The sequence below is a fragment of the Panulirus ornatus genome, chromosome 55, assembly GCF_036320965.1.
Source record: "Panulirus ornatus isolate Po-2019 chromosome 55, ASM3632096v1, whole genome shotgun sequence".
Lineage (NCBI taxonomy): Eukaryota > Metazoa > Arthropoda > Malacostraca > Decapoda > Palinuridae > Panulirus > Panulirus ornatus.
Genome location: NC_092278.1, coordinates 35,003,027 through 35,030,167, shown reverse-complemented (window position 1 = coordinate 35,030,167; position 27,141 = coordinate 35,003,027). Strand labels below are relative to the sequence as shown.

At 44.7% G+C, this 27,141-nt stretch overlaps 2 protein-coding genes across 2 annotated transcripts in view; one reads left to right on the top strand and one right to left on the bottom strand.

Moving 5' to 3' along the window:
* Usp30 (ubiquitin specific protease 30) overlaps positions 1 to 27,141 on the top strand; it is a 131,759-nt gene that overhangs the window by 53,051 nt on the left and 51,567 nt on the right. The gene's annotated exons all lie outside the window — the stretch shown is intronic.
* On the bottom strand, positions 6,384 to 8,163 carry LOC139765672 (uncharacterized). Its single transcript, XM_071693406.1, has 2 exons — positions 8,009 to 8,163; positions 6,384 to 7,733 (listed from the first exon to the last, which is right to left on the bottom strand). Exons 1-2 carry the CDS (start codon positions 8,060 to 8,062, stop codon positions 6,630 to 6,632), a joined length of 1,158 nt encoding a protein of 385 aa, XP_071549507.1. The 5' UTR covers positions 8,063 to 8,163; the 3' UTR covers positions 6,384 to 6,629.

Sequence of the window (27,141 nt, the reverse complement as noted above, 5' to 3'; positions counted from 1 at the left end):
TCTGGAGTCTCTCACCACAGCCGTGAGAGCTGCGAACAGTCGCTGGTTCACCCTCCACGCCACATCCACTTCCAACAGTTCTGCATACCTGTTTCGTACCTCATGATCCTCGCATTTACCTCCTCACCACCCCAGTCTATGAATAGACTGGACAGTCACGGTAACATGACAAATTCCTGGCTCACACCTTCACAGGGAAACCGCTCACACCCCCCTCTCCCTTGCTACTTGTACACTCATCTTGCTCTCCAGAATAAAAGAGAAAGCTACACACAATAAATTTCCCTTTCCATCATGTACATGTAGCACAAGGCATGTCTGTCAGTCCTGTCATACGCTTTCTTCAGGTCCATAGATGCTACATACAAGTCGTTCACTTCCTCCGAGTGTTTCTCATCTGCATTTTCCTAAGCAAACACCAAGTTTACACATCTCTTCTGTTTCTCTTGAAGCCATGTTGCTCCTCCCTAGTCACAAGTTCTGTATTTGCCAAAATCCCTCTCAGTCATTGTTCTCCCATCTACGCTACCATGTATACTCAGCAAACTTGTACTACTTTGATTTGAATGTTCATTTTTTTACTCAGCTGCACTGATACTTTGGTCCATACGCCCACTAGCCTAACCATTCAACATCATCACCACCCCCTAAAGAGGCTCAACTGCAATCCCATCCACTCCTCACACTTTGCAACATTTCCACAGTTTTCCCCACTTAACTCCTCTCTTTTTACAACCGTCTTCCTCACGACTCGCTCCATACGACACCGTGCTTAACGCACACCACATCCACCTCACACATCATCTAAAGCAGTCAGCATTTCGTCTTATTTCTCACACTCCCTCCTACCCTAACTTGTATGTCACCACTTCCCCATCCTTTCGCCCTCTGTCACCCTCATTGTCCAGCTGTTCTCACCACTCTTTTCACCTCGCTTCAAAACTTTTTCTCATTAACATTTAAGTCCATCGATACTCTCTTTCCATATCTCATTTACTCACTTTCTCAAAGCTCATACATTTCTCTTGAAACCTCTCCATTTTCATTTGTACTTTTCCCATTCACTGGCACACCTTCCCTGCTGATACTAACAACACACAGACCCCTCTGTGTTTCACCGGCAAACCAACTTCTTCATTCCACCACTCACTACCCTGTCTTATACGTTCACATCCCTGTTTCTATATACAGCACACCTCTGTTCACATGAAGCACTGCTTCCCTAAATACGGCTCGCACTTGGCAAATGAATTCTGATATCGATAAGTGCAAAAGCTTCAGACATCAGTAAGTGTTTAGAAGCGGTACAAACAGTGACAAAGATCCTAGACTTCATACACTGGTGCGTCCCCACTTTTGAATACTGCGTCGCTTTTGGTCACGGTTTTGGTCACTGGACTTAAAAAAGAGAAAGGTAAGAGTGCAAAGTCTTGCGCTACCAGAGCGATTCCCGGATTGTGAAATACGTCCCATGAGATCCATTTAGAAGATTTTAGATTAGGATTAGATTAGGGTAGTAAAGATTAGGAAGGTGATTTGATCTGAGCGTCTGTATACTACTGAATTCACTCATATGACATAAGCACGTAGGCCGGGACAATGCAGGTTACCAGTTTACGTCATGTGTAGTGTATGGAGGGTATGTGGTAAGGAGGGTATGTGGCGGTATGGCGAGGGATCCTTGGTGTGGGTGATGGTGCTGGAGGTGGTAGTAGTGGTGGCGTAGGAGGCAGCTGCTGCGGTGGTAATGACACAGTACCAAGGAAAACAGGTTATCCCTTCATAATGTATAGGGAGGCGTGTCGAGACGCTTTAGTCTTGCGATTAACACACACTTGGGGGTCCGCCCATGCTTTACTCCTCCTGCATAGCTTCTTGCCTACACAGTCGGGTGGGTGCGTACATCGTATTCGTGTGAGTGAACCAGTTGCGAGATGGGATGTTTTGTTGGGTTGGATGTTTCTCATAAAGCAGAATTCCAAATCGCATTCGTCAAACATACAATCTGATCGAATGTTGGTCCGGTTATGTATGTATGTTGGGTTTGTTGGCCATAATACTTACTACTTTGAAGTATATGAATAAGAATGAAAATATGCGATGATTTTTTTTTTTTTCAAGGTTCATCCTTGTAAAGTCATGCAGTGTGTAGAAGTCACGATCGTTCGTGGTATTATCACTGAATCATTATGTGAGAAAGGGGGCGTTAGAGTTCACGTACTACATGGTGATGTAGATGAGGAACACGAACACTGATAGGGGAAACGAGAAACAGGAGTGGACCTAGAATGCTGCCCTCGACCCCACCTTGTGCAGCGTCGACGCTTCGCCTTTGTCTGCGATGACAGTGGCATCTGTTGGTGAGATTATGCGTAAGAGTTGCTCTCTCATGCTTTTGAAATAGCTTGGTTTGTAGGAAAGGTTTCTGAGCTTTATTGCGTGTGAACCCTCACGTTGACGTATGAGATGGTTAGTGAGGAGCTGTGTTAAAGTCTGGCGCTGAATAAGCACTTGTAGTAGTATTAAGTTGGCATCATATGGCCAGAGAGACTTGGTCAAGCGAACTCATGAGCCATAAAGCACTGCCGGATGAAAATAGATGGAAGTCGTTCTTGCACTTGCCATTCTTGAACTTCGCCTGCAACCTTAAGTTCACCCAGTGGTTCGATGATCGTGGTGCACTCTGCCAGTAGGTTATCGGCTGCGGATATTCAATGGTATAAGAGAAGCGAGGAAGATGCTAGGGAAGAAAAAAGGCGAGTTTTGTGTGACGATATATGGGAACGGTAAACAATCCTGGTAATGGAGAAGACGGACTTTCTTTGTGTGTGTCTGTGTCTGTGTGTGTGTATCCTTAGCATTCGAAAGTAGGAGAAACGAACTGATACGTAAATGAGAAGCTGAAGGTGAGAGAGTGAGAGGAGAGGAGAGCTAAAGAAAGAGAGAAGTGAATGATGCCCTGGAAAAGGAGGAAAAATGAGCAAGGATTTTTCGAAGTATTTTTGATTTTAGACTTGCGTGTATCATGTTATATTTTAACAGCCGTCTGCCTGCTATATGGTCATTAGCCCAGAACCAGGGACCATATATATATATATATATATATATATATATATATATATATATATATATATATATATATATATATATATATTTTTTTTTTTTTTTTTTTTTTTTTTTTTTTTTTTTTACTTTGTCGCTGTCTCCCGCGTTTGCGAGGTAGCGGAAGGAAACAGACGAAAGAAATGGCCCAACCCCCCCCATACACATGTACATACACACGTCCACACACACAAATATACATACCTACACAGCTTTCCATGGTTTACCCCGGACGCTTCACATGCCTTGATTCAATCCACTGACAGCACGTCAACCCCTGTATACCACATCGCTCCAATTCACTCTATTCCTTGCCCTCCTTTCACCCTCTGCATGTTCAGGCACCGGATGCCATAGAATCGTTGTTATCTCGTTGCAGGCATCCAATGTGTGGTTGCTCTGTCTCTCGTGTGCTGACGCACTGACATATATCGCTATGGTCAATATTTCCGCAATCATTCCTCATGTCCCAAACATTTTAAACAGCTCTTCTCGCTTCTACTCATAACCACCCTTTTATTTTCTTGCCACACACATCTTCTAGTAACCCTTGAGTATTTCTTCGGTTCAAATTCTCTCAAAGCAAATCCAATTCGTCCTCAAAACATCTCATTTCGCCGATTGTCCTATGTCCTTTGGCACATATACTAGCCTACGCTACGCAAAATAAAATACATTGTTGGAACTTATTCCTTTTATAACATCCATTTTTGCTTACGGGATAAGTTTCATTCCACATTTTTCAAGCTCCCAAATTTTCGCCCTCACAAACTATGTCATTCCGTTCCTATGGTTCCATCGCTGATAGAACACACCGATATTAACAAACAGTTGACCCTAATCGTTTTTCGACCTCAACTCATCCCAATTGACTTGACCCTTCTACCCTGACGTGTACTATCCTTGTCTTCGTATGCTCTCTCAATCTTTTGAACTTTTTCTTAGACACAGTTTCACTTTAATCTCGTACCCACTTCTGCATGTTGTCACATGAATCCGCCGTGTAAGCTGGTCAATAGCGAACAACAATTGACTCTCCAGCCTCTCATCCAACAGACTATCATATGCCCTTTACTCACGATAAATGCATTAATCTTCCTTAACAATCCCTATCATGAACCTTAAATTCACATGGGACATCACACACCTGCCCACCATACATTCATGGCTGCGGACATCAATTTTCATCTTCTACAGAACAATGCTTACATCCGAAAAAACTTTTCACTGCTTCAATAATTGGCAACCAACAATCTTAATGACTCAACGGCATTCTTTGTTACTTTATGTTGTTCTCCAGACATTCAAATGGCCATATACATACCTATACATCTCAACGTATACATATATATACACACACAGAGACATGTGCATATATGCACATGTACATAATTCATACTGTCTGCCTTTATTCATTCCCATCGCCACCCCACCACACATGAAATAACAACCCCCTCCCCCTTCATGTGTGCGAGGTAACGCTAGGAAGGGACAACAAAGGCCACATTCGTTCACACTCAGTCTCTAGCTGTCATGTAATAATGTACCGAAACCACAGCTCCCTTTCCACATCCAAGCCCCACAGAACTTTCCATGGTTTACCCCAGACGCTTCACATGCCCTGGTTCAATCCATTGACAGCACGTCGACCCCGGTATACCACATCGTTCCAATTCACTCTATTCCTTGCATGCCTTTCACCCTCCTGCATGTTCAGGCCCCGATCACTCAAAATCTTTTTCACTCCATCTTTCCATCTCCAATTTGGTCTCCCACTTCTCCTTGTTCCCTCCACCTCTGACACATATATCCTCTTGGTCAATCTTTCCTCACTCATTCTCTCCATGTGACCAAACCATTTCAAAACACCCTCCTCTGCTCTCTCAACCACACTCTTTTTATTACCACACATCTCTCTTACCCTATTATTACTTACTTGATCAAACCACCTCACACCACATATTGTCTTCAAACATCTCATTTCCAGCACATCCACCCTCCTGCGCACAACTGTATCCATAGCCCATGCCTCGCAACCATATAACATTGTTGGAACCACTATTCCTTCAAACATACCCATTTTTGCTTTCCGAGATAATGTTCTCGACTTCCACACATTCTTCAAAGCTCCCAGAATTTTCGCCCCCTCCCCCACCCTATGATTCACTTCCGCTTCCATGTTTCCATCCACTGCCAAATCCACTCCCAGATATCTAAAACACTTCACTTCCTTCAGTTTTTCTCCATTCAAACTTACCTCCCAATTAATTTGACCCTCAACCCTACTGTACCTAATAACCTTACTCTTATTCACATTTACTCTCAGCTTTCTTCTTTCACACACTTTACCAAACTCAGTCACCAGCTTCTGCAGTTTCTCACATGAATCAGCCACCAGCGCTGTATCATCAGCGAATAACTGACTCATTTCTGAAGCTCTCTCATCCACAACAGACTGCATACTTGCCCCTCTTTCCAAAACTCTTGCATTCACCTCCCTAACAACCCCATCCATAAACAAATTAAACGACCATGGAGACATCACACACCCCTGCCGCAAACCTACATTCACTAAGAACCAATCACTTTCCACTCTTCCTACACGTACACATGCCTTACATCCTCGATAAAAACTTTTCACTGCTTCTAACAACTTGCCTCCCACACCATATATTCTTAATACCTTCCATATAGCATCTCTGTCATATACCTTCTCCAAATCCATATATATATATATATATATATATATATATATATATATATATATATATATATATATATATATATATCAAGTATATACCAGTGTAGTGACGGATCAAATACACGATCTGTGTTGGGTATGTGGGTGTGGTGGATATGAGAGTCGGCTTTAGATAGGAGGCATTTTGAAGCTGTGAGATGGACCTGATGACACAGAAAATGACAAAGAATGCCACAGCATGTACCTAAAGTCCTGAGAATACGAGATAAGTACTTGCGAACGGGTTTGTTGGCGATCCCAAATATTTTTTTTTTAAATGCAGATGATTCCAGGTAAAGTATATGGAGGACCCTCAGATAAGAGACTGTTTATGAAACTAGGTGTAATTAGAGACATTCTTCTTTTCCTTCATGCATATTTGACAGAATAAGGTGAAAGTCAGTCTTAACATTTGTTGTTGTTAGTGTGGACTTGAAGTGTGACATCATTTTCTATGTCGTCCGATCAAGAGTAGAGACTTTTTAGACCCATAGTAAGTATCGATGACTCGTGTATGGTATAGAAGAAAGAATAAAAAGACTAAACCTATTGAATTTATTTACATTCGGTCTCATTACAGGAATCTATATACATTGTGAAAACAATTTAGAAAAAAAGGGAGCAAAGATCAACTGTTTAAGTACACTTCAGATAGTAATAAATAGCGCCTGAGCATCACAAATGCAGCAGCTTGTGTCTGCGGAGCCGGAGACTTTGGCTGGGGCAGCTGCAGCTACTGAGGGCTTGAGTTCTGGGGCTAAACTGCTGAGGTCTGACCGCCGGACTACTAACCCAGGAGCTGCTGTGGCGCAAACTGCTGTCCTCCATGTTGCTGGGGGAGAAACTGTGCGCCACCCAGCTGCTGCTGCTGTGGCAGGAACTGCTGGGGTACGGCCTGCTGTGGTAGGCGACCCTGCTGCGCGGCGAGGAGCTGCTGTTGACGGATTAACTGCGCCTGCTGTGGGGTCACCTGCTGTGGTGCGAAATTTGGCTGGGGAGGAGCAAATCTGTTGAAGCCCTGGGGGACTTGCTGTTGGAAGAACTGCTGCTGCTGGGGAGCAAATTGTGGCTGAGGCTGTCTGGCGGGGAACTTCGGTTGCTGTTGCTCCGGTAGATGGAAGGTGCCAGCGGGCAGCCCACTGGGAGGTCCTGCGGGCGTGCCTTTCGCTGCCTCTTCAGGAGAACCGTCCACAAAGCCGTCCTGGTTCCTGTCCTCGGAGAAGCCATCCAGCTTTATGTTGACTGGGCGCGGCGTTACCTGGGGCTGAGGGCGGAAATGCTGGGGAGCAAACTGTTGCTGGGGAGGAAACTGGGGCTGAGGGGCGAACTGGGGCTGGGGAGCGAACTGGGGCTGGGGCTGTTGACGAGGTATGAACTGGGGCTGGGGCTGAGGGGAGAACTGGGGTTGAGGGCGAGGGACAAACTGGGGTTGTGGGCGTGGACGAGGAGCAAACTGAGGCTGGGGCTGGGGTTGAGGGGCAAATTGTTGAACAGGTTGTTGAGGCTGGAAACGGGGGCGGGGAGCAGGACGCTGTGGGATGCTTGGCAGCTGCTGGGGGATGAGAGGAGGGACAGTAACTGCTTGAGGCAGCAGGTCAGAGTCGGCCTCGAAGCCGGTGCCGTTGCCAGCGTTGTACTCGACGATCTTCAGCTCGCCCAGGTCGTCGATGTAACCATATTTGCCGTTCACGTTCCCCAAGTCGTCGCGGGTCTCGACCTTGAAGGTTCCATCGGCCGCCTCGAAGCCGAAGGTGTAGGATCCGTCATCGTTGACTTTGTTGATGTGGCGCAGGATGGGGACGACGGTGGAGTTGCCAGGATCATCCTCGTCTAGAGGCGCCTCCGTCACGTCTTGGGCCCAAGCTCCCGCCAAAAGGCACAACAACAGAAGCTGGAAAGATTGAAATCCCATTATAGGCGCGTCTCCTCGAATCTGTTTGTTGTTCTAATATTCTACCGTTGAAGTGTACTCACATTCCACATTGATATATATATATATATATATATATATATATATATATATATATATATATATATATATATATATATCATTTTTTTCCGTGCGAGTACAAACGTGTTATCACACTTAAAAAGAAAATTCAACTGAAACTCGAATGCTGATCAGAGTAAACAAAGGTAGTAGCAGCGATGCCTGGAAACACTCACAAGATCGTACCGCATCCTGCTCGTGTGCTTGTGACGCTGGGAAGAAGTGTGCATTGGCTCCCTCCGTAGCACCTTATATACCGTGGGGGACCTGCGACCCTGGGAAGCGACCACACCCTACCTCGGCATCACCAGGGTCTCGGGGGGAGACGAGAGAGGTGGGGGAACACGGCCCGAACTGGGAACGCCCCCAGCAGGCATTGGGAGGATATCCAGTCCTTCGCGGAAGTCAGTGAGATTCCGCAGGTGAACGGGGGACCAAGCTGTGAACCACGGAGTAGATGAGATTCGCGCGTGGCCGCTTCTGTTACGTAAGTACGGTGTAGCGTCCCGAGTGTGAGAGAATCCAGTGGTGGGTGTGCTCTGTGTGCGGTTGGTGTAAAAAAAAAAAAAAAAAAAGAGAATACGATCCTAAATCTACTTTGCGAGTGTGACGATGCGGGGAAAAATAAAAGATACTTGAGAGAGCTTAACGTTAGTTCATCGGAGAGCACAAGAGGCGCGAGCTGTGCGGATTATTCGACTCGAGATATCGACACTCCTGTAGATGTGGATGTATATTTCTTTCCTAATCTGAACCAGTGCAAGAGCTTCATTCAGAGTTGGTGTGTGTTGGTTGCGTTCAGTCCCCAAACCTCCATCGTACCTCCCTCATCTTAGCTATCCTCCCAGGGTTTGTTTTTTTTTTCTTTCTTCACCATCGTTTTCCAGCGTTCATCCTAAGTGTTGACCGTTCACCAAGACACAAGACTTCACCATACCGTCGGACCTTCACCATATTCTGGTGTTTCCACCGCATTTCGGATCTTCTTACTTCAGTCGCACTACCGGATCCTCATCTTCACCATACTCTCCCGAAGATAGATCATCCATCCATTCTCCTCACTGTCACCCTCATTGTCCGGCTGCTCCCCCTCACACTTCTCACACTTTCCTAACGCCCTTACACATCCAAACCTTCACCGAACTCCACCGTTTCACCGTACTCTAGAACCTTCACCGTAATGCCTATTCATTTGATGCGCTTCCCAACTCGCTCTACCTGTTTTGCCGTGCCATTACCGCCGTGTCTCTGGTGTCTTCTCTCCAACCATTAGCCGCCCTGGTAACCTCGAGTCCCATCCCCAGGCTGGTCTTCCCGCGCTGGTGGTCTGCGACCGATCAACCACCGTCCGGGTATTTATTATCGGTGGTACGAGTTCCCCCATCCACGCTGATGCAATAATACGTATGTAAATAGACTTATACATATCGGGAAGAGGACGTTTTCTGCCTTTGGTGTATAAGGGAAATGAGTATAGCTTTATCAACCTGCGAGGGTATGTCTTTTTGGCTACGTCTTGGCTGCCATGTCTTCCGTGAGTAGAGAGGTCTTTACGTTCCAGAAATCCAGTCCTCGACATCACGAGTAATCCCTCTCTCTCCCTCTCCAGTCCATATGTGTACGTGCTACTTGAATGCTCACGAGTAATCCCTCTCTCTCTCTCTCTCTCTCTCTCTCTCTCTCTCTCTCTCTCTCTCTCTCTCTCTCTCTCTCTCTCTCCAGTACATATGTGTACGTGCTCCTTGAATGCCTTAGTTGAAATGCCAATAGGATCATGTACCTCTCATGAGTCTAGAACCTCCATAAGCCTACCTGTATCTGTTTTAACACCATTGCTTTCCGTGGTCTCTTTCTCTGTATCGTGTCTAGTTAGCATTCGCGGTAAATGCCTCCATTACTGTCAGTTTGGAACTTGGCATTCAAATCAATATCATATGTTTATTTTTTAGGAACCTTTCCTTCCACCTTCTGGAATCTAATTAATTGCTTATCTTTAACTGACAGCTTGTTCTTGAGACGGTTATGGAACCATGTTTTCATCTGTTCTCTTCTACTTTTCAAATGTTCCCCCTTCCTCGTGTTTACCAGAGACTACATCCCCTTACGTTCTTAGTCCCCTTTTAACATCTGTCACTTTCCTCATTGACCCCATTCTCTCAGTACCACTGTCACCCATTAGGTGACTCATGATAGACTCCACAGACTTGTAATACCACCGTACCATGATAATCTGGATGTGGAACCCTCATGAGCCACTATTTAAGTTCCTTTAGAGGTTGGTTATCTCACCTTTGTAAAGTTTCTAGTATCATCTCAGTATTTGGGTTCGCACGTTCTTCATTCGTTTTATTATTATTGTAATTCTTATTATTATTATTATTATTATTATTATTATTATTATTATTATTATTATTATTCATCTATTCAAATGCGAACGATGCGCTTTCACTCTTTCCAACGAGGGGAGGTCATATTTAATTATTTTGATTGTCGTGCTCCTGTGCTTGAAAATGGGTCAGTCCTGATGGTGTATCTGTACCACATGTTTCTGTTTGAATGCTCGATGGCAAGCTCGCAGGAAGTTCTACAGCTCATATTGTAAAAGAATGAAATATATATAAATTCGTTTTTCTTCATGCGAATCCGGATCCGAATCCATGTGTTTGAAATCCTTTTATGAGAACGTTTCCATCATCGAAGCAAGCATGTCTCGTTGCCCTCAGTTTGTTAACCGCATATTTGATCTGGTTCAGCACATCTTTCCGAAGGATTGTATATTATGAAGACAATGAGGAAGGCTTTTTCCTGTAACATACAGTACGAAGGGATTGCCGGTTACCCCTCAACTTTGATGTTGTCCCATCTTCGCAAGTGCCAGACCGACCGACCCCCTCCTCCTCCTCCTCCTCCTCCTCCTCCTCCTTGTGTTTCCCTCTCGTTTATCCCTCGTTGCCTTTCGTTTGTTCCTCGTTGCCATGTATGTATCCTTTAAGAAACGCGAGTCTACTACCTTCCTGGTCGTAGTGAGTGCTTCAACAACAGGTGAACAACGTGGATGGATTTCCCCTTCAGTCGTCTCAAACCCGGTTCCTTGCCGTTTGCTGCTAGCCTAACTGCATCCATATTCATTGTTGACTGACCTGCCGCCCTGCTCTCAGTGTTTGATTTTCCTTGTTTGGTGTCGTTAGTATTATATTCATCTTGATATCTGGTTTATGTATTTCCCCGGTATTTTTTGCCTTTTTTTTTTTTTTTTTACTTCATTTTCTTACAAGTTCGTCTTCAGTACGTATTTCTCAATGACTCCCATACCCTCGACCCGAAGATTTTTCATGGCATATGGGTTAGTCTGCTTCCATAACTTCTTTGCTCTAGTGTAACACAGGTTCTGAAAGTAAGCGCTCTAACACGTCTTCCCCTGTTCGTCACTACTTCATCTCCTGCTCTTGTCCTAACCTCGCAAAGTAAGCGCTCTAACACGTCTTCCCCTGTTCGTCACTACTTCATCTCCTGCTCTTGTCCTAACCTCGCATGTCTGTTGCATCCATTAGTTCTCATTTCTTGTTCCCTTCCATTGTTGTCCTTTGCATCCGAAGGTTATGGAGGTCCTGAACCAGTCCAAATACGAGCTCGTATCTTGAGTCTTTGCCCTTCCTCGTTTCACTGTTCCAGTTTGACTTGGTCCACCCAAGTGGTTCGTCACATCGCATACTTTGTTTACATCTGTACACCTACAAACTTTCATTTTTTTTCATTGCTGACGCTTGTTGGACTTGAATCGTGTTTCTTCAGTTCATACCTAGTCATTTTCATCGTTTCACTACATAACCTCCGTCTGAGTTTATAGTTTCATCCATTTCTTCTCTTATCAACTCTTGCCGCTGCTTTACGAGTGTGTGTGTGTGTGTGTGTGTGTGTGTGTGTGTGTGTGTGCGTGACCATGTACTGCACATAAATTCAGACTGACATAAAGTATGTGGAACATTATTGGAAAGCTTGACACACCTTTTCGGCCTTGACACAGCAACCTTATATAAAAAAAAAAAGTGTTACGTATATCCTCATGACCGTCAGCGGGACAACCTTTGGATTCTGTAACATATTTTCTCATAATGGAGGAACCTGAGTTTCCTCCAGGATGACTTGTGGAAGAGCAACGAGGGCGAGGCTGTCTCGCGCCAGTGGATTGTCACCAGCCTAGCATGTGTGACACGTTGGAGCAAAGTCGCTCACCTCCACCTAGCTTAGACTGAACCCGGATACCTCCCTAATGGATAGTACGACCAGTAAATGATTCCCTCTTAGAAGTGTATGAGAAAGCGTAGACTCAAATGGGATATGACCTAACCTATCCAGAAGTCGATTTGCTTTCGATTTAGAACTCAGAACGAGCCTTCAGCTTGGCATGGCTTTACCTGGAATGTTTGTAGTAGATATAGAACTAAAACGTTAATAAACCATTTGCATATATATATATATATATATATATATATATATATATATATATATATATATATATATATATATATATAAAATTCCAACGGAATTATTACTATTTTTGAAGAGTTAAAGTTAACTCAAGTAGAAATTGGCGTCGCGTTAAGTACAAGCGGACAGAGCAAGTGTTAACACAAGTTACATAATGTTCGTGGCATGAAGGGTTGGTGCCGAAGGGTAGGACAAGAAGTGAAGGTAGCCAAGGTAGTGAGAGGTGGTGGCAAGGGTAGGACGCCACACGAGGGCGTGGCCTTTCTAGCATCCTCTGTCCTGGGGAAGGTCGGGGAAGGCGGAGACATGACCGCGCCCTTAGGTCCAAATTTGCTGTCGGCTAGCTCTGAGCAGCAGCCTCGATAGATAGATATCTTTCAAGCCCTGGGTTTATTTCATGGCACTCCTTAACACTCGATCCAGAAACTTTTATTCTTTTCTGTGCCTGATGCCACAATTTAGGTCGGTAAAAACACACAAAAAAAAACAGGGACTGGCCCCACCCCAGGAATGGCCGTGAGCGGCGCGTGTCTAGATAGATGGGGACGCTCCAGCCAGCTTAGGGTCAAGGAAGTCAGGGAGCATCTTTTACTTAGTTTTTTTTTTTTTTTTGTTTGCTCGCAGCTTTGCTCGCTACAGTCAGAACATGATTCTGTGCAGGAGGCCCAAATCACCATCTTTACTCTTCCAGACTTCTTCACCGTAGCCATGATTTTAGCAAACCACTTGCGCCCGGGTAATGTTAGCCATTTCCTGAGAGAAGGTATGCAAGTGGAGCTTTGAAGGCCGCATTTCCATAGTGTGTAGTGCACCCCACCACCGCGACCGACCCTCTCTCTTCTTCCCTGTTACCCACGCCCGTCCCTTGAACTAATTCAATGCCATATCTCTCTTCTCCCTCCAGATACTACCTACACATTTGTTTTACTCTTTTCCATACGCTTGTACACCTACGTTTCGGTGAGCTAAACTTTCCGAAACTCTCACACCTTCGTTTCGGTGAGCTAAACTTTCCGAAACTCTTATTCATTTGCAACCTTCGACTTTGTATATTAAAGTAAGGTAGTCGATTACTTCTGTGATGTTTTAATTGAAAGTAAAAGTTCTTGGTTAAAGCTGGGCGTAACGGGTGTTTTGTCGCATTGGCAAACTAAAGCACGTTCAGATCCCTCGTGTGAGCTGCGAATGTAAGTGGGTGGAGCCTTCCTTCTGTCGCATGTTGATCACGACCAGCTGGTAGTGTTTTTAATCGTAGCTAGTGTGGCGTGTCTTCCTTAGATTGAAATGATGCTTGATTTCCGTGTTGAAGTAAGTCGCAGAGGCCCCCACGCCCATGATTTATAGCCCACGCCCGCCCCTACAGCTGAGGTCACGCCGCCCACATGTAGGTTGCAGGCCTGGAGGCAAGAACCCCGCCCTAACACTTTCTTCTGGTTGACCACGCCCGGCGTAGCATCCTTGCTGAGGGCTCCCGCCAACCTCGCGGGCGGGCTGGACCCCAGCCACATCGCGCACGAACCCACCGTTATGGGACGCTCTTACGACTCACCGTCCTTACTAGATGCCCAGCTCCTCCTTCCTCCCCCTTGCTGATGTTCGTACTCCTTGCCGCACTTGTTTAGCTTCTTCGCACTCATGTGTGGCGGCGCTCTTGTAAGTTACCGTTCCTCATGGGTATCCCGCTCTCGTCATATGACTTCTGCACCTCGCCGTTCCCTCTGGGTAGAGCCTCTCTCGCCCATATGTTGACCACAGTTTTGCAGCTCGTCGTTACTCCTTAGGCGTTGTCCGACTCTTGAGAGAGGAGGAGTGGTCCTTCAGCTCCCTCTCACCTGCAGAGGTCCGTCCACCTATCATTGACTGACGTTCTTCTAACTGGCTGGATCTCTTAAGGGTAACGGTGTCATCACAAGGTGAGACTGAGTGAGGAGGAAATGGAGTATGAGGTTGGACTGTTGAATGAGTTTCATGATAAGGTGTCGGATGTAGGTTGTTTAGGTCTGGGTGGTGTGCGAAGTGAGTCAAGGAGAGTGGTTTGGTGAAGAGGGAAGAGGTGGTGAAGGCCTTATGGAAGATGAAATGTAGCCAGATGGATGGTATTGCAGTTGAATTAATTGAGAAAGGGGATGACTGTGTTGTCAGTTGTTTGGTAAGGATTTTCAGCGTATATATGGATCATGGTGAGATGCCTGAGGATTGGCGGAATGCATGTATAGTGCCACTGTATAAAGGCAAGTGGGATAAAGATGGGTGTTCAGATTACAATTGTGGGTGGGTATTGATTGAGAGGTTGAAAGCATGTACAGGGCATCAGACTGGGTAAGAACGGTGTAGTTTCAGAAGTGGTATAGGACGTGTGGATCATGTGTTTACTTACAAGAATGAGTATGTGAAATACATAGAGAAACAGCTAGATTAGTTTCTGGCGTTTATGGATCTGAAGAAAGCATATGATAAGGTTGATAAAGATGCCTTGTGGAAGGTCTTAAGAATATACAGTATGGGAGGAAAGCTGCTAGAAGCAGAGAAGTTTTTCTAAAAGGTTTAAGACATTGTGTAGGAATAGAAAGAGAGGAAAGTAAACGGTTTCACGTGAAGGGTGGTCTGCAGCAGTGGTTTATGATGTCACCATGGTTGTTTGATTTGTTTATGGATGGGGTAGTGATAGAGGTAAATGTGTCTTGGAGAGAGGGGCGAGTATACTGTGTGTAGGATATGAGAGGACCTGAGAAGTGAGTCAGTTTTTGTTTGCTGATTATACACCACTGATAGCAGATTCGAGTAAGAAACTGCAGAAGTTAGTGACTAACTTTGGAAGAATGTGTGAAAGGAGGAACTTAAGAACTGCTTATGTCCCGCTACCACTACGTAGACCACGCAATACCCGGCAAGCTGCTCCGTCATATGATTACTGTGTGGCCATCGGCGACTCAACGGGTGTCCGTTTAGATAACTGCTTCTTTCCTTACAGGTCGAAGCTTTGGGACTCGCTACCTTCTCATGTCCTTCCCAGTAACTATGACCTGTCACATTTTAAGACATGTTTTTCACTTCTTCCAAGATTCGTAAATATTTTCCCTTGTATTTTCTTTTTCACTGTCTTCGTTCTCTCTATATTTTAATGAAGACCCAGCCTTGATGTGAGCTTTTGTCTGTGACTGGAGCCTTCACCATAAAAACAGTGAATAAAAGCAAGGTTTTTAGGTTTAACCTAGTTGAGGGACAGGTTAGTTGCTGTGTGAGTGTGAATGAAGAAAACTTGGAGGAAGTGAAGTGTTTTAGATACCTGGGAGTAAGCACAGCAGCGAATGGAACCATGGAAGTAGAAGCAATTCATAGGGTGGGTGAGGGGGCGAAGGTTCTAGGAGCGCTGAAGAATGTGTGTAAAGAAAACGTTATCTCGAAGGGTAAGTATTTAAAGGGTAAGAGAGAGGTGTGGTATTTAAAAAGATGGGGGGGTTGAGAGAGCTGAAGGGAGTGTACTGAAATGGTTAGGGCATATGGTGAGAATGAATGAGGAAAGGTTGACATAGAGGATATAACTGTCGGAAGTGGAGGGAACAAGGAGAGCTGGGAGACCAAACTGAAGATTGAAAGATGGAGTGAAACAGATTTTGAGATATTGGAACGTGAACATGTGGTGTGCTGGGGTCGAGGTACTGTGATTTGTCCGGGATAAAAAAAAAAAAAAAAAAAAAGCGGGGGAGGGTCTCTGGGCCTGGTTGTGGAATGGGAGCAGTGGTTTTCTCTGTATTACACATGACAGCTAGAGATCGGATGTGAGCGGGTGCGGCCTTTCTTCGTCTGTTTCTGGCGCTACCTGGCTAACGCGGGGAACAACAGTCAAAACTGCGAGAAATGTCACAACACCTAATTGTAAAAACAAGATCCATGAAAATTTAAGTTTGTATCGACTTTTTTGCGTCTAGTCGGTAAAAATTACCATGTGAAACTATGTAATGTGTGTGCTGAAATACGTATTGTAACATCTTATGTAATATCAACCCACTGGGGTCTGACTTAAGACCCTTTGTGACCCCTGTAATCCTTCTTCGCTACCGCGCACAGGATGAGCATGGGATCCACAATAGATTTGCCGCGCTTACCGGCACGAATCAGTATTGTAGGATGAGTATGTGTGTGTGGGTGTTGTACATTCCCTGGACAGAATTAACTCCAAATTAAAGATAATGTGCACACTATCGCCTGTCCGAGCGGTGGGGAAGGGTTTATTCCCGAAAGAGGACTGAGCGAGGCTATGGATGAGACAAGGACCCCAGCCCTGCCTGGAGAACCCTCCAAATATGGACCTGCGGCAGAATTAAGATGATATCGAAGTACTGCCTATCCTTCATTTGAAATATTTCTAGAGTGTGACGAGCTAAATAATAAGGTATTAAACGTGGCTGTTAAGTTGGGGTTTGGCGGCCTTAACTGTCGGAAGATATTCTTTTCATGAAAAAAAAAAAGGAAAAATACATTGTCGGTAACAGAGGAAATGTAGTTCGTGTAACGACATGGTTAGTACAGTTGATTGCATTGCGTGATACAACACAATTACCGACCAGAGGCATGCCTAAGTGGTCATCGAAATGTGAAGGTCATGTAGGACATGATGTTCCGAACTCGCTTCAAGTACTTCTGTGACTTAAACAGCCTCATTGAAATTCAGAGCAAAAATCACTGCTGCCGGTGCGGATTTTATAAAGTTTAAGCCACAAGCCTCTCTGCTGCCAGGAACACCTTGAAATCAACATTCGGTTTGTCACAGTTCTAGTAGTGGCTAGCCTTTCCGTCAAAGAAACACTTCAGAAATTGAGGAAGAACCATTTAGAAAACTTGGGATTAGATTGTCACCGTTTGTTTGGAAGACTTGAAGTATGGTATCTGACTTTAGACACTGGCTGATGATGGTGGAACGGTTGCTTGCTTGATGAATTGAACTGCTTGTTAGATGCTGTAGATACATGAGTGAGTGGAGTCTAGTTGCTCCGTGTGCCGGCTGAGGAGTGGCTGTTCGGTATAGCCGATAAGGTTTTTTTTGTGAAAAGCATTAGTTGTTTTTTGTATTGCACTGTCTTCTTGGTGTTGACAGACTTTGGCGAGGCTGTATCCTCCTCCCACAAAACAGAAGTACAGTCCCCTCAGAGAACTCGCTTTGAAGTTGTTCATGTTGTCCCTGCCGCTGAGTCCTTTGGAGTCGCAGGAGCCTATGGAAAAAGGGTCTCTGGGTAACAACAGAAACCTTTCAGAAAGAAGTCTTGGGATAATTATATGATTTCATGAATGAATGCTAACTGCTTGGCATAGCAGAACTTGCTCAGTATTGAACGCTAGTAATTTGGTGGAGCAAACTACTTGCTTCCATTTGGCTTATTAGGCTTTACAATAGACCAATTTAGACCAGCAATGGTTATTAGTGAGTGTTGAAGGTCGACTCACTCTTAAGAAGTAAGGCTGTAGAGTCCACGCCAAGGAGGTGCCCATCGCGGCTCGACACACCCTCTTCACGAGATAACCCAAGGTTGTTGAACGGAGTAGTGGTTAAGCATCTTTTTGCCCAAGCTGAACATCTCTGCTTTTTTTTTTTTTTTGGAATTAAGGACAGAAACCTGTTTATACCTACTCCTTCGTGATGTACGGTATGCCATCTCAAAACTGTTACAGCAGATAACTGTTACAGATATTTCAAGTCTGAGACAAGAATACCAATTTACCATTTGTTGAGTTTTTCATTCTCCATAGATTAATCGTCGGTGGAAAATACGAAAATGGTAATAAGCGATGCTTCACAGGACTAATCCAAGATCAGATAGTGGTTATAGAAAGGTCTTATCAAGAATGAAAGAACGGGTAATGCTGTCCCTATTTCCCAGCTATGGGTACATAATGGGCGAGGCTTTCAGGTAAATTCGCACTACGCGTACAGACGCCTTATGTCACGAGACTAGGCTGGTGTTCAGTCCTCGTATGACCCTATACGTTTCTTAGGCTGGCTTACACCGTTTGTATATCGATCGATTGGCCCAATACACAAGAAGAGTATAAAATCATCGAAACTCCTGATGATTGAGGTAACGAACCTTTGATTATATGAATGTAAAATCTAACCTGCTCCAGCGAGATTTATCGGAACGCTGGCGTGCCCGTTTCCATCCATTTCAGTCATGATTATTTACAGTCCTCACACACTTAAGCTAGAAACGAATTGCAGTTCTTATGAAAATTAGGCGAAAACGAATTCATGATTATCCCGGACCAGATGTGTTTCCTTGATTATTAACCGGAGGGAAAACCCGTGCGGTTATCCAACCTCCCTTCGTGGCGTTTTGGCAGAAACAACTTATACTTCTCGAGCCATGTTGGAAGTTCGTGACTGAAGCCGCCCGCCACGTCTTTTTTTCACAATTCTCAACATACTTCTTCGGTTTAGCGTTGATACCCAGCGTGCTTTCTCATTGTTCCTTGAGGCACAAGTTAGTGCCATCTCACGGTGTAGTCTGCAGAAAGCATCAGCTGGTTTTCTTTTTTGTTGCTCCCAGCCATCTGATATATTCTGGATGAGAAAAAAAAAAAAATGTGATAGATAATGTAAAAATATATGAGCAGTATAATCCGTCAAATATGAAGAGGAATTTCATATTTTAGAAGAGCCTGCCAACACACGGGAACGTCCAACACGTAGCGAGCCAGTGAGACGACTCGTTTTTGTAAACACAATTATGATCTGGGTAACTGTGTCTCGTAAGAAGTCACTGCCTGGTGACCAACACCAGAGTAAGCAAAGCCGTGCATCTGTATCTTAAACAAATAGTTGTTATCAGTTATGGATCCGTAGAGTGGGAGTGAGTGAGAGGAGAAAAGACGAGCTACCTCAATTTCGTAACGTCCAGTTTCCTATATTCTGTCACCCGTCGTCTACAGCCGTGCATGGGAGCTTGGGACAAGAATTGCTCACTCCCGTTCTTGGCCTCGTCACTCACGCTGTGAATGAACGTCATCATCGTACCAAAGACATTTCCCAAAGGATACTTGCCTTAAGAACAAGGTGTTGCAGATCTTTCCTCACGAAAAAAAAAAAAGAAGTCAGCGGCATTCGTATAAAAGCTTTTCGTACGCAGTAGACTTCTGCACTGTGGACATTGCTCCACTGACATTACGTACGCAAACCGTAAGTATGGGAGGTACCCTTACGTTGTTCTGCATCGCTATACCCATGTCCATTCCAAGTTGCCATAGATCACCTAGGCATGTGTCTTACTGTTCGTGTTTATGAAGGTGTGGCATCTTGCAAGCCCCCGTGACAGACTTTTTTCCTCAGTACGTCTGAGACGACGTGACTTTCTGAAACTTGCTGAATTTAAGAACGTTACTTAGGTAACTAATCGACGGGTCTGACTGGAGATCCATGTGCAACTTTGCATCGCTGAAATGACTGGCAGTGATGGCCAGACCATAATAATCTGGCAGTGATGGCCAGACCAAAATATTCTACCTTATCTGGTAAATTTCCCTAATCTTTCTTTTCGTCTGTTTTGTTCACTTGTCCATTTTTTCCTATGGGATCCCTGGATAGTTCTGCATCAGTTAAGTGTATTTTACAATCTTATATGAGCCCCCGCGAAGGAGAGTGGGCTTTGACTGTACGGCAGATGTAGGGAAAATGTGAATTTCCTACAAACACATCCAACAAGCCTAGCTTTACAGTGAGCGAAGGTTATATAAGTGATGCACGTTAGAGGCACACATACACGTTAGCGGGGACACAGTAGTCAGCTGGAACTCGCTGATTCGTTGTCCAGAGTGAGGAAAAAGGTGTTTTGCTAATCCTGATTCTTTTACCCCGATGGATAGGAAGTAAGATAGGAAACGTAAGTGTTCGTATCCAGTTTTTGAAGTGATGTGAAATGTTTTTTTTGTTAGCGATGTGTTCCTCATACAATTGTTTGTACGATATTAAATGAAAATAAAATGGCGGATCCCTTAAGAAGAATGATCTACCTAAGGAAACCTAAGTTTAGGAAAACAAGTCATTAGATTAATGGTAATAGTAGATATTAAATCTCCACCGACGTAGTTTCTGTGTTGATGGTAAAAACGCTGAAATACGAAATATTCCTGTAGAAATTTCAAGTATCAAGTTCATTGCCATTTTTTGTAGATATTATCATATTACTTATTAAGTGCGTACATACTGGACTTTCATAGTACTGCAATTTACTGTCACTTAGCAGATATTGCAATATATAAAAAATCAGTCAATATTTTGGATTTCAGCGAATGTATTTTAATAGTTTTATGAATATGTAATTAAATTACAGTGGTTGATCAAACATTACTTTGGATTACATGATGATTATAGAGGTAAAACTGTTAATCTTTTGATTACATTATATTTGGATTGCTCCCTTCATACTTTCCCAGGTCTTGTACAGTAGTTGGTTGCGTTAGGACGGGGGATGTGGGAGGCTGAAAGCATTAGCTTCAACAGCGATCTTCATCCAGGTCTCTGCATCTAAATGATTTATTACTCTTAACTCTAGCTTCGGTCATTCATGACGGGCCTGTCAGTAACAAGAGTGTTTGGAATAGATGGCGCTTACTCGCCCTTACTGTATTAAGTCTTAGTGTGGGTGCATTCCATAATGGACAGTCAGTCACACATCAAATCTATATAACCAGCTTGTGGCCTAGACTCAGGCCCTTGTCATTATGCTGGCATCGCCTCACCCAGCAGCAGCAGCACCAAGCCACGGCCGGAAATAACTCCTCCGGCGGGCGGTGGTGGCCGTGTTGTATTGATCTGCACATATGGGAAGGTGGCGACGTCATTTCTCTCACAGGGCACCGGAGTGAAAGGTAATACAATGTTCGGCATGGCACCGGGAAGACGGAGTCTGGGTGGTGGTGGTGGTGTTGGGATTGTAGAATTTCAATAACCTGTTTGCACCTGAGATGTGGCGGATTGCCTCCGTGTAACATGTTGTGCTGCATGTATGGAAGTTTTACTTGTTGAATAGAATTATCTGAATTTTCGTGTATTTTACACCTTCAGGGAGATAAAGAGATAATCCTTCCTTAACCCTGGAAAGATATGAAATACACGAAAGTGCACTCGGGATTTACTGTTCCATTTTTCCTCTTGGTTTTTCAGTAGATACTAGATTGCACGCATCACTGTGACCTTACTGCAGTATATATATATATATATATATATATATATATATATATATATATATATATGTGTGTGTGTGTACTAGTATATAATAATATATAAACTGCTGATAATGGTTAACCTTAGTGACCTTGATGCAGCGCGGGCCCGCGTGAGTTCGAATCCTAGTCGCTTCTGTTGGTCCACACCAAACACAGGTGGTCATCCTCCCCTTGGGGCTGGTTAATAAACGGGTACCTAACTTGAGTGTGTTTTTACGCACACTGGATAAAGGACATGATGCACATATTCAAGGTAGAGAGGCAAGGCAACCCGAATGTAAAACTCTATTCCCGTAACACAAAAGGGGTAATGATATATATATATATATATATATATATATATATATATATATATATATATATATATATATATATATGTGTGTGTGTGTGTAATTCAACAAGGGCATAGACACCCATTAGCTGAGATGAACTGACATGCAAATGAGCCGAACACAGGCTTAAGCTGAGAAATTACCTCGGAAAGACGCAGAAGTAGGTGTGTGTGTGTGTGTGTGTACATGTAACCTAGCAACAGTCTTGTGTCACAGTCAGGTCTACAAGCTTAGTTTAGACAGTCTAAGACAGAGTCAGATGCGTTGATAGACTCGAAGACAGACAGACAGACAGACAGAAAGATAGTCAGGTAAAAAAAGAAAAGAAGAAAGACATACAGATGCGTATTGGCAACGCACCTTGGCAACATGTTTGCCGTGTCCTGAAGCTGGGTACTTGAGCACATAGTTGGCCAAGGTCAGGGCTTCTGAGAAGCCCGTCATTATCTTCTGCCGCGGGGTCAGGTGGCGTCTTGGTGATATAATGAATATTGGACTGTGTGGGCACAGCCTTAGTAGTCCAGCGTGCCTGCTGGAGGATGTGGTGTTCGGTAGGTGGGGGGGTCATTATGTGTAGCCCTCGCCTGGTGTATTGCAGAAATACCAGATTTCATTAGCCCATTCCAGTCGAATGAAAACGTGGGGGAGGGAAAGAGAAACTATGGGAGTCATAAGTTTTCATGTGATGAAAAAGGAGTTAGGAATCAAAGAACGCAGTAGCCTATCTTCGTGTTACGCTCGGACAGAGAACCTTGGCCTTCACATACATGACATTTTTTTCCTTTTTTTTTTTTTTTTTTTTGTTTCTGTGAAGACGTCGCGGTCAGTTAAGTTCTACGGGTGGATCGTGTTCCCCGGCACCTAAGCTGGTGAAATAATGCGTTTTTTTTTTTTATCTTTTTTGTTTTTTTGTACGTCGCGTCGCCGCGCAGTTACTATGCGCATACATCGTTTCCCTTATCCACCCAGTTAGAGTGGTACGATATCGTGGAAGGTATGCCTAGAGGTTAGTTATTGCAGGGCGTCCATGTTGCGTGGACGTAATTCTAAAGTTCCTCCTTATTAGGTTGCTCATTCGTCCTTGTAGTAGGGGCGGCTTCTCTCGGTCGGGCCACGGCTGTGTACGTAACACTGATATCCTTGATACCAGGCGACTCCAGCAGGAAAGAGAAAGTGGTTCAAGACGGCGAGGGAGGACGTGGGAGACAGACTTGTTCAGCCCGTCACCCGAGAAAATTCTAACCGTTTTGGTTGAGGATTTCAAGAACCTGGTGATGATTCACCTCAGTTTTATCGTCAACGGCGGTACGACCCAGCGCGCGCCCCCTCCTTCGCTCCCTCCGTCCCTCCCTCCCTCACCGCCCAGCCCACGGCTGGCTGGCAAGGGGGCTGCGGACGGACACGCCCGGGAGCGCTGGACAGTCATCCTCTGCTTGCCAAGGACCCCTACCCAGGAAGCTGCCTGGATATACTCCGTCACATGAATAACTTGAGACCAGCATAAGATATAGATCTATATATCAAAATTTGTCATTTCTCTCTTGAAGAATTTGTCTTTTTTTCTGATATATCTATGCCAAACAGCTCATTGATAATGTATTATTCGGGTGTCGGTCCATAAAGCTGCACCAGACGCTCAACAAATAATATCGTGAATTTGGGGTCGTAAATTTGGGATACGAATATGATAAACGTAACAGACCCTTGGATTAGCCTACGTGCTGTACCCATCTCCCGTCCACGGTCCCCCGGGTGGGTGCCGGCCGCTCGGGAACAACAGTATGCTTTTGCCGAGAGCTGTGTACCCCAGCCGGACTACCGGTCGGCCAGGCAGACCTCTGTCGCCGTCGCCGTCATCACCTGCCTCGCCCTCCCTCTCCTCCCACGTCACTCCCAGCACTCAAGACGTCACCTGCCTCGCCGGCCCTCTCCTCCTTCGTTACCCCCAGCAGCCAAGACTGTTGTAACGTCTGACGAAACTCAGCATCAAGAACACTATTAAGGATATGAAAATATGGATCTGTTCTCTTTTTTTTTCTTTTTAATTCTTTTCGTGTATGGTTATTCCATCTCGGGAAGACGAGGACTTGCGAGGAAAGAAATGGGAGGTGTTGCGGGCTGCAGGTTAGCGGGGGCCTGGAAATCCTCCCCTCTCGTTTTTTTTTTTTCAATTTTCTAAAAGAAGGAACAGAAGGAGGCCAAGTGAGAATATTCCCTCAAAGGTTCAGTCATCTGTTCTTAACGCTACCTCGCTAACGCGGGAAATGGCGAATAGTATGAAAGAAATTATATATATATTTATATATATATATATATATATATATATATATATATATATATATATATATATATATATATATATATATTTCTTTTAAACTATTCGCCATTTCCCGCGTTAGCGAGGTAGCATTAAGAACAGAGGACTGGGCCTTTTTTGGAATATCCTCACCTGGCCCCCTCTGTTCCTTCTTTTGGAAAATTAAAAAAAAACGAGAGGGGAGGATTTCCAGCCCCCCGCTCCCTCCCCTTTTAGTCGCCTTCTACGACACGCAGGGAATACGTGGGAAGTATTCTTAATCCACTATCCCCAGGGATTATATATATATATATATATATATATATATATATATATATATATATATATATAGTATCATTAACCTATAGTGGTGACTTGCACACACACACACACACACACACACACACACACACACACACACACACTAAGGCAATCCTGTCCTTCGCGAATATGTTGACAAATTTACATCAGACCAGAAGATCCAGTTCAGATCAGTGTGGAAGAGGAATCGACCAGTAAGCCGTGCGAGTAAAGTGGTCTTAATTATTAAGAAAGAAAAAAAAAGTATTCGGCCTTGGTGTTTTAGCCTTCCTGTGGTTTCCGAGCAATTTTAAGAATTGTAGCCACTGAAAGGAAAGTCTCCCCCAATATTCCGTGGGGTCATTAAAGTGCTTTCCTCTGTATGAGTCATATCTGCGTCTTGTGGAAGCAATATTGTTTCCCCGTGAGGTAAATACAAGATGTTTGAAGGGATAAGTGTTTTCATCTAAGTTCCCATAGATCCGTTTTCACTTGATGGATTGGAACGCGACGCGAGGAAACCTGAGCTGCTGTGCCATCATCTTAGTTCCCAGTAACCTTGGGTGTGGCCTGCATTCGCCTCCCCAGGAACTTAGGCGGAGCAGACCTGCCTTCCCAGCCACGTCACCTTGCCTGCCTTTTTTGCCACCTCCTTACCTGATGACTTGACTTACCTTGTTGCCCCCCTCCGTACCTGATGACTTACCTTGTTGCCCCCCTCCTTGCCTGATGACTTACCTTGTTGCCCTTCTCCTTGCCTGATGACTTAACACTGTTGCCGTTCACAACCTGATGACTCATCTGTTTGCTCGTGTCTTCCTGATGACTCGCCTTGCTGTCACCTCCTTACCTGATGACTTACCTTTTTGCCCCTCCCTACCTGATGACTTACCTTTTTGCCCCTCCCTACCTGATGACTTACCTTTTTACCCTTCCCTACCTGATGACTTACCTTTTTACCCTTCCCTACCTGATGACTTACCTTTTTACCCTTCCCTACCTGATGACTTACCTTTTTACCCTTCCCTACCTGATGACTTATCTTTTTACCCTTCCCTACCTGATGACTTACCTTTTTACCTTTCCCTACCTGATGACTTGCCTTTTTGCCACCTCCCTACCTGATGGCTCACCTTTCTGCTACCTCCCTACCTGATGGCTTGCCTTTTTGCCTCCTCCCTACCTGATGACTTACCCATATGCCCCTCCTTACCAGATGACTGACTAACCTTTCTGCCGTCTCCCTACCTGATGACGTGTGTTGCTGCGCCTCCCTGCCTGCAAACGTAGCCTGTTCCTTCTCCCTGCCTGCTGTCCCGAGGTTTTGCCCCTCCCTGCCTGCTGGCATATCTTGCTTCTCTGTTTGCTGACGTGCCATTTTGCTTCTCCTGGCATGTTTTTTTTTTTTTTTATCGCTCTCTTCCCCTGCCTACTTGCCTTTTTTATCCTTCCTTACCTACTTACTAGCCTTGTTACCCCACCTCCTTACTAGCTTACCCACCTTGTTACCCCTCCCTACCTGCACACCTACTTTTTATTTAACCCCTTCCTACCTTGTTATCCCCTCCGTGCTTGCTTGTCGATCTTGCTACCCCTTCCCTACCAATTACCGACCTTGTTAATCCTCCATACCTACTTATCTGTCAACCTTTTTCGTCATTATCAACACTTTTGTTTTCCCGTGCCTTCCTCACCTATATCTACCCATCCACTTCCTCACAAAGCAACGTACTTTACATACCTACCTGTCTGCCCACTGACTATCATCCTACTTTGCCTAGATTCCAGCCTCCTGGACGACCAGTTACGATCTAGGTCGAGTCGTCCCATTGAGGAAGGTTCGCTATGGTGTGGCTGGTTGGCTGCCGGGGTGTTTGTGTGTGTATAGTTGGACGGTTGAAAGGTTCGACCTTGGCCTGTGTAGCCGCCTGGGTGGGTCTTCAGGTTCGCTGCTGCTGCTGCTGGCGACTCTTTGGCCATACCATACTGGTTATAACCGCTCGTGCGTGACTCACTCACTTGTTGGCGCCACATGCGGGTCTCCTGCTCCTGTGGTGGACACTTTTAAGTGCCTAGCACACACACACACACACACACACACACACACACACACACACACACACACACACACACACACACAAGCTGATGTAGCCCTACGAACATAAAAGTCTCTCCGATAAAGTGGAATTAGGTAATTACTGGAAACTACAGAATTGCCAGACGCAATCCCGATGATAAAGGAGATGAAGTGATCTTTCCAGTCAAGACGTCAATGGACGACCGGTTATGGATATGTTTGACGAGGAGTCAACTAGCCAGGAGGGAAGTACTCGGGCAGACAATGAATCCTTAAAACCAAGATTGAATCCAGTGGGAGAGTCATCATATCTGTGAGGTTATGGGAAGAGAGGGAGGAGAGCGAAGAATACAGTCGGAAGGCAAATGACTGGAGACACCAAGCAAGGCAAGACGATGGAGTATCCCCGACACCACCATAGAGAGGGCAGGAGTCACAGACTAATAGTAATGTGTATGAATATTGATGGATCAGTAGTTTAATTGGGAATAGCCAGAATGCAAGGATCGTGTAAGGAAAAGTGCACCTGATTATTAACGACATAAAATCTCATCTATTCTGCTCCGAGGAGATGATAAGGAGGGAGAGAAAATGTGAAGG

Excerpts from the sequence above, each read along its gene's own strand:
- LOC139765672 (XM_071693406.1), bottom strand. The coding sequence starts at position 8,062 with ATGCACACTTCTTCCCAGCGTCACAAGCACACGAGCAGGATGCGGTAC. Across the intron at positions 7,734-8,008 it reads GCAGGATGCGGTACGATCTT|CTTCTGTTGTTGTGCCTTTT; the intron begins GTGAGTGTTTCC and ends CAATCTTTCCAG.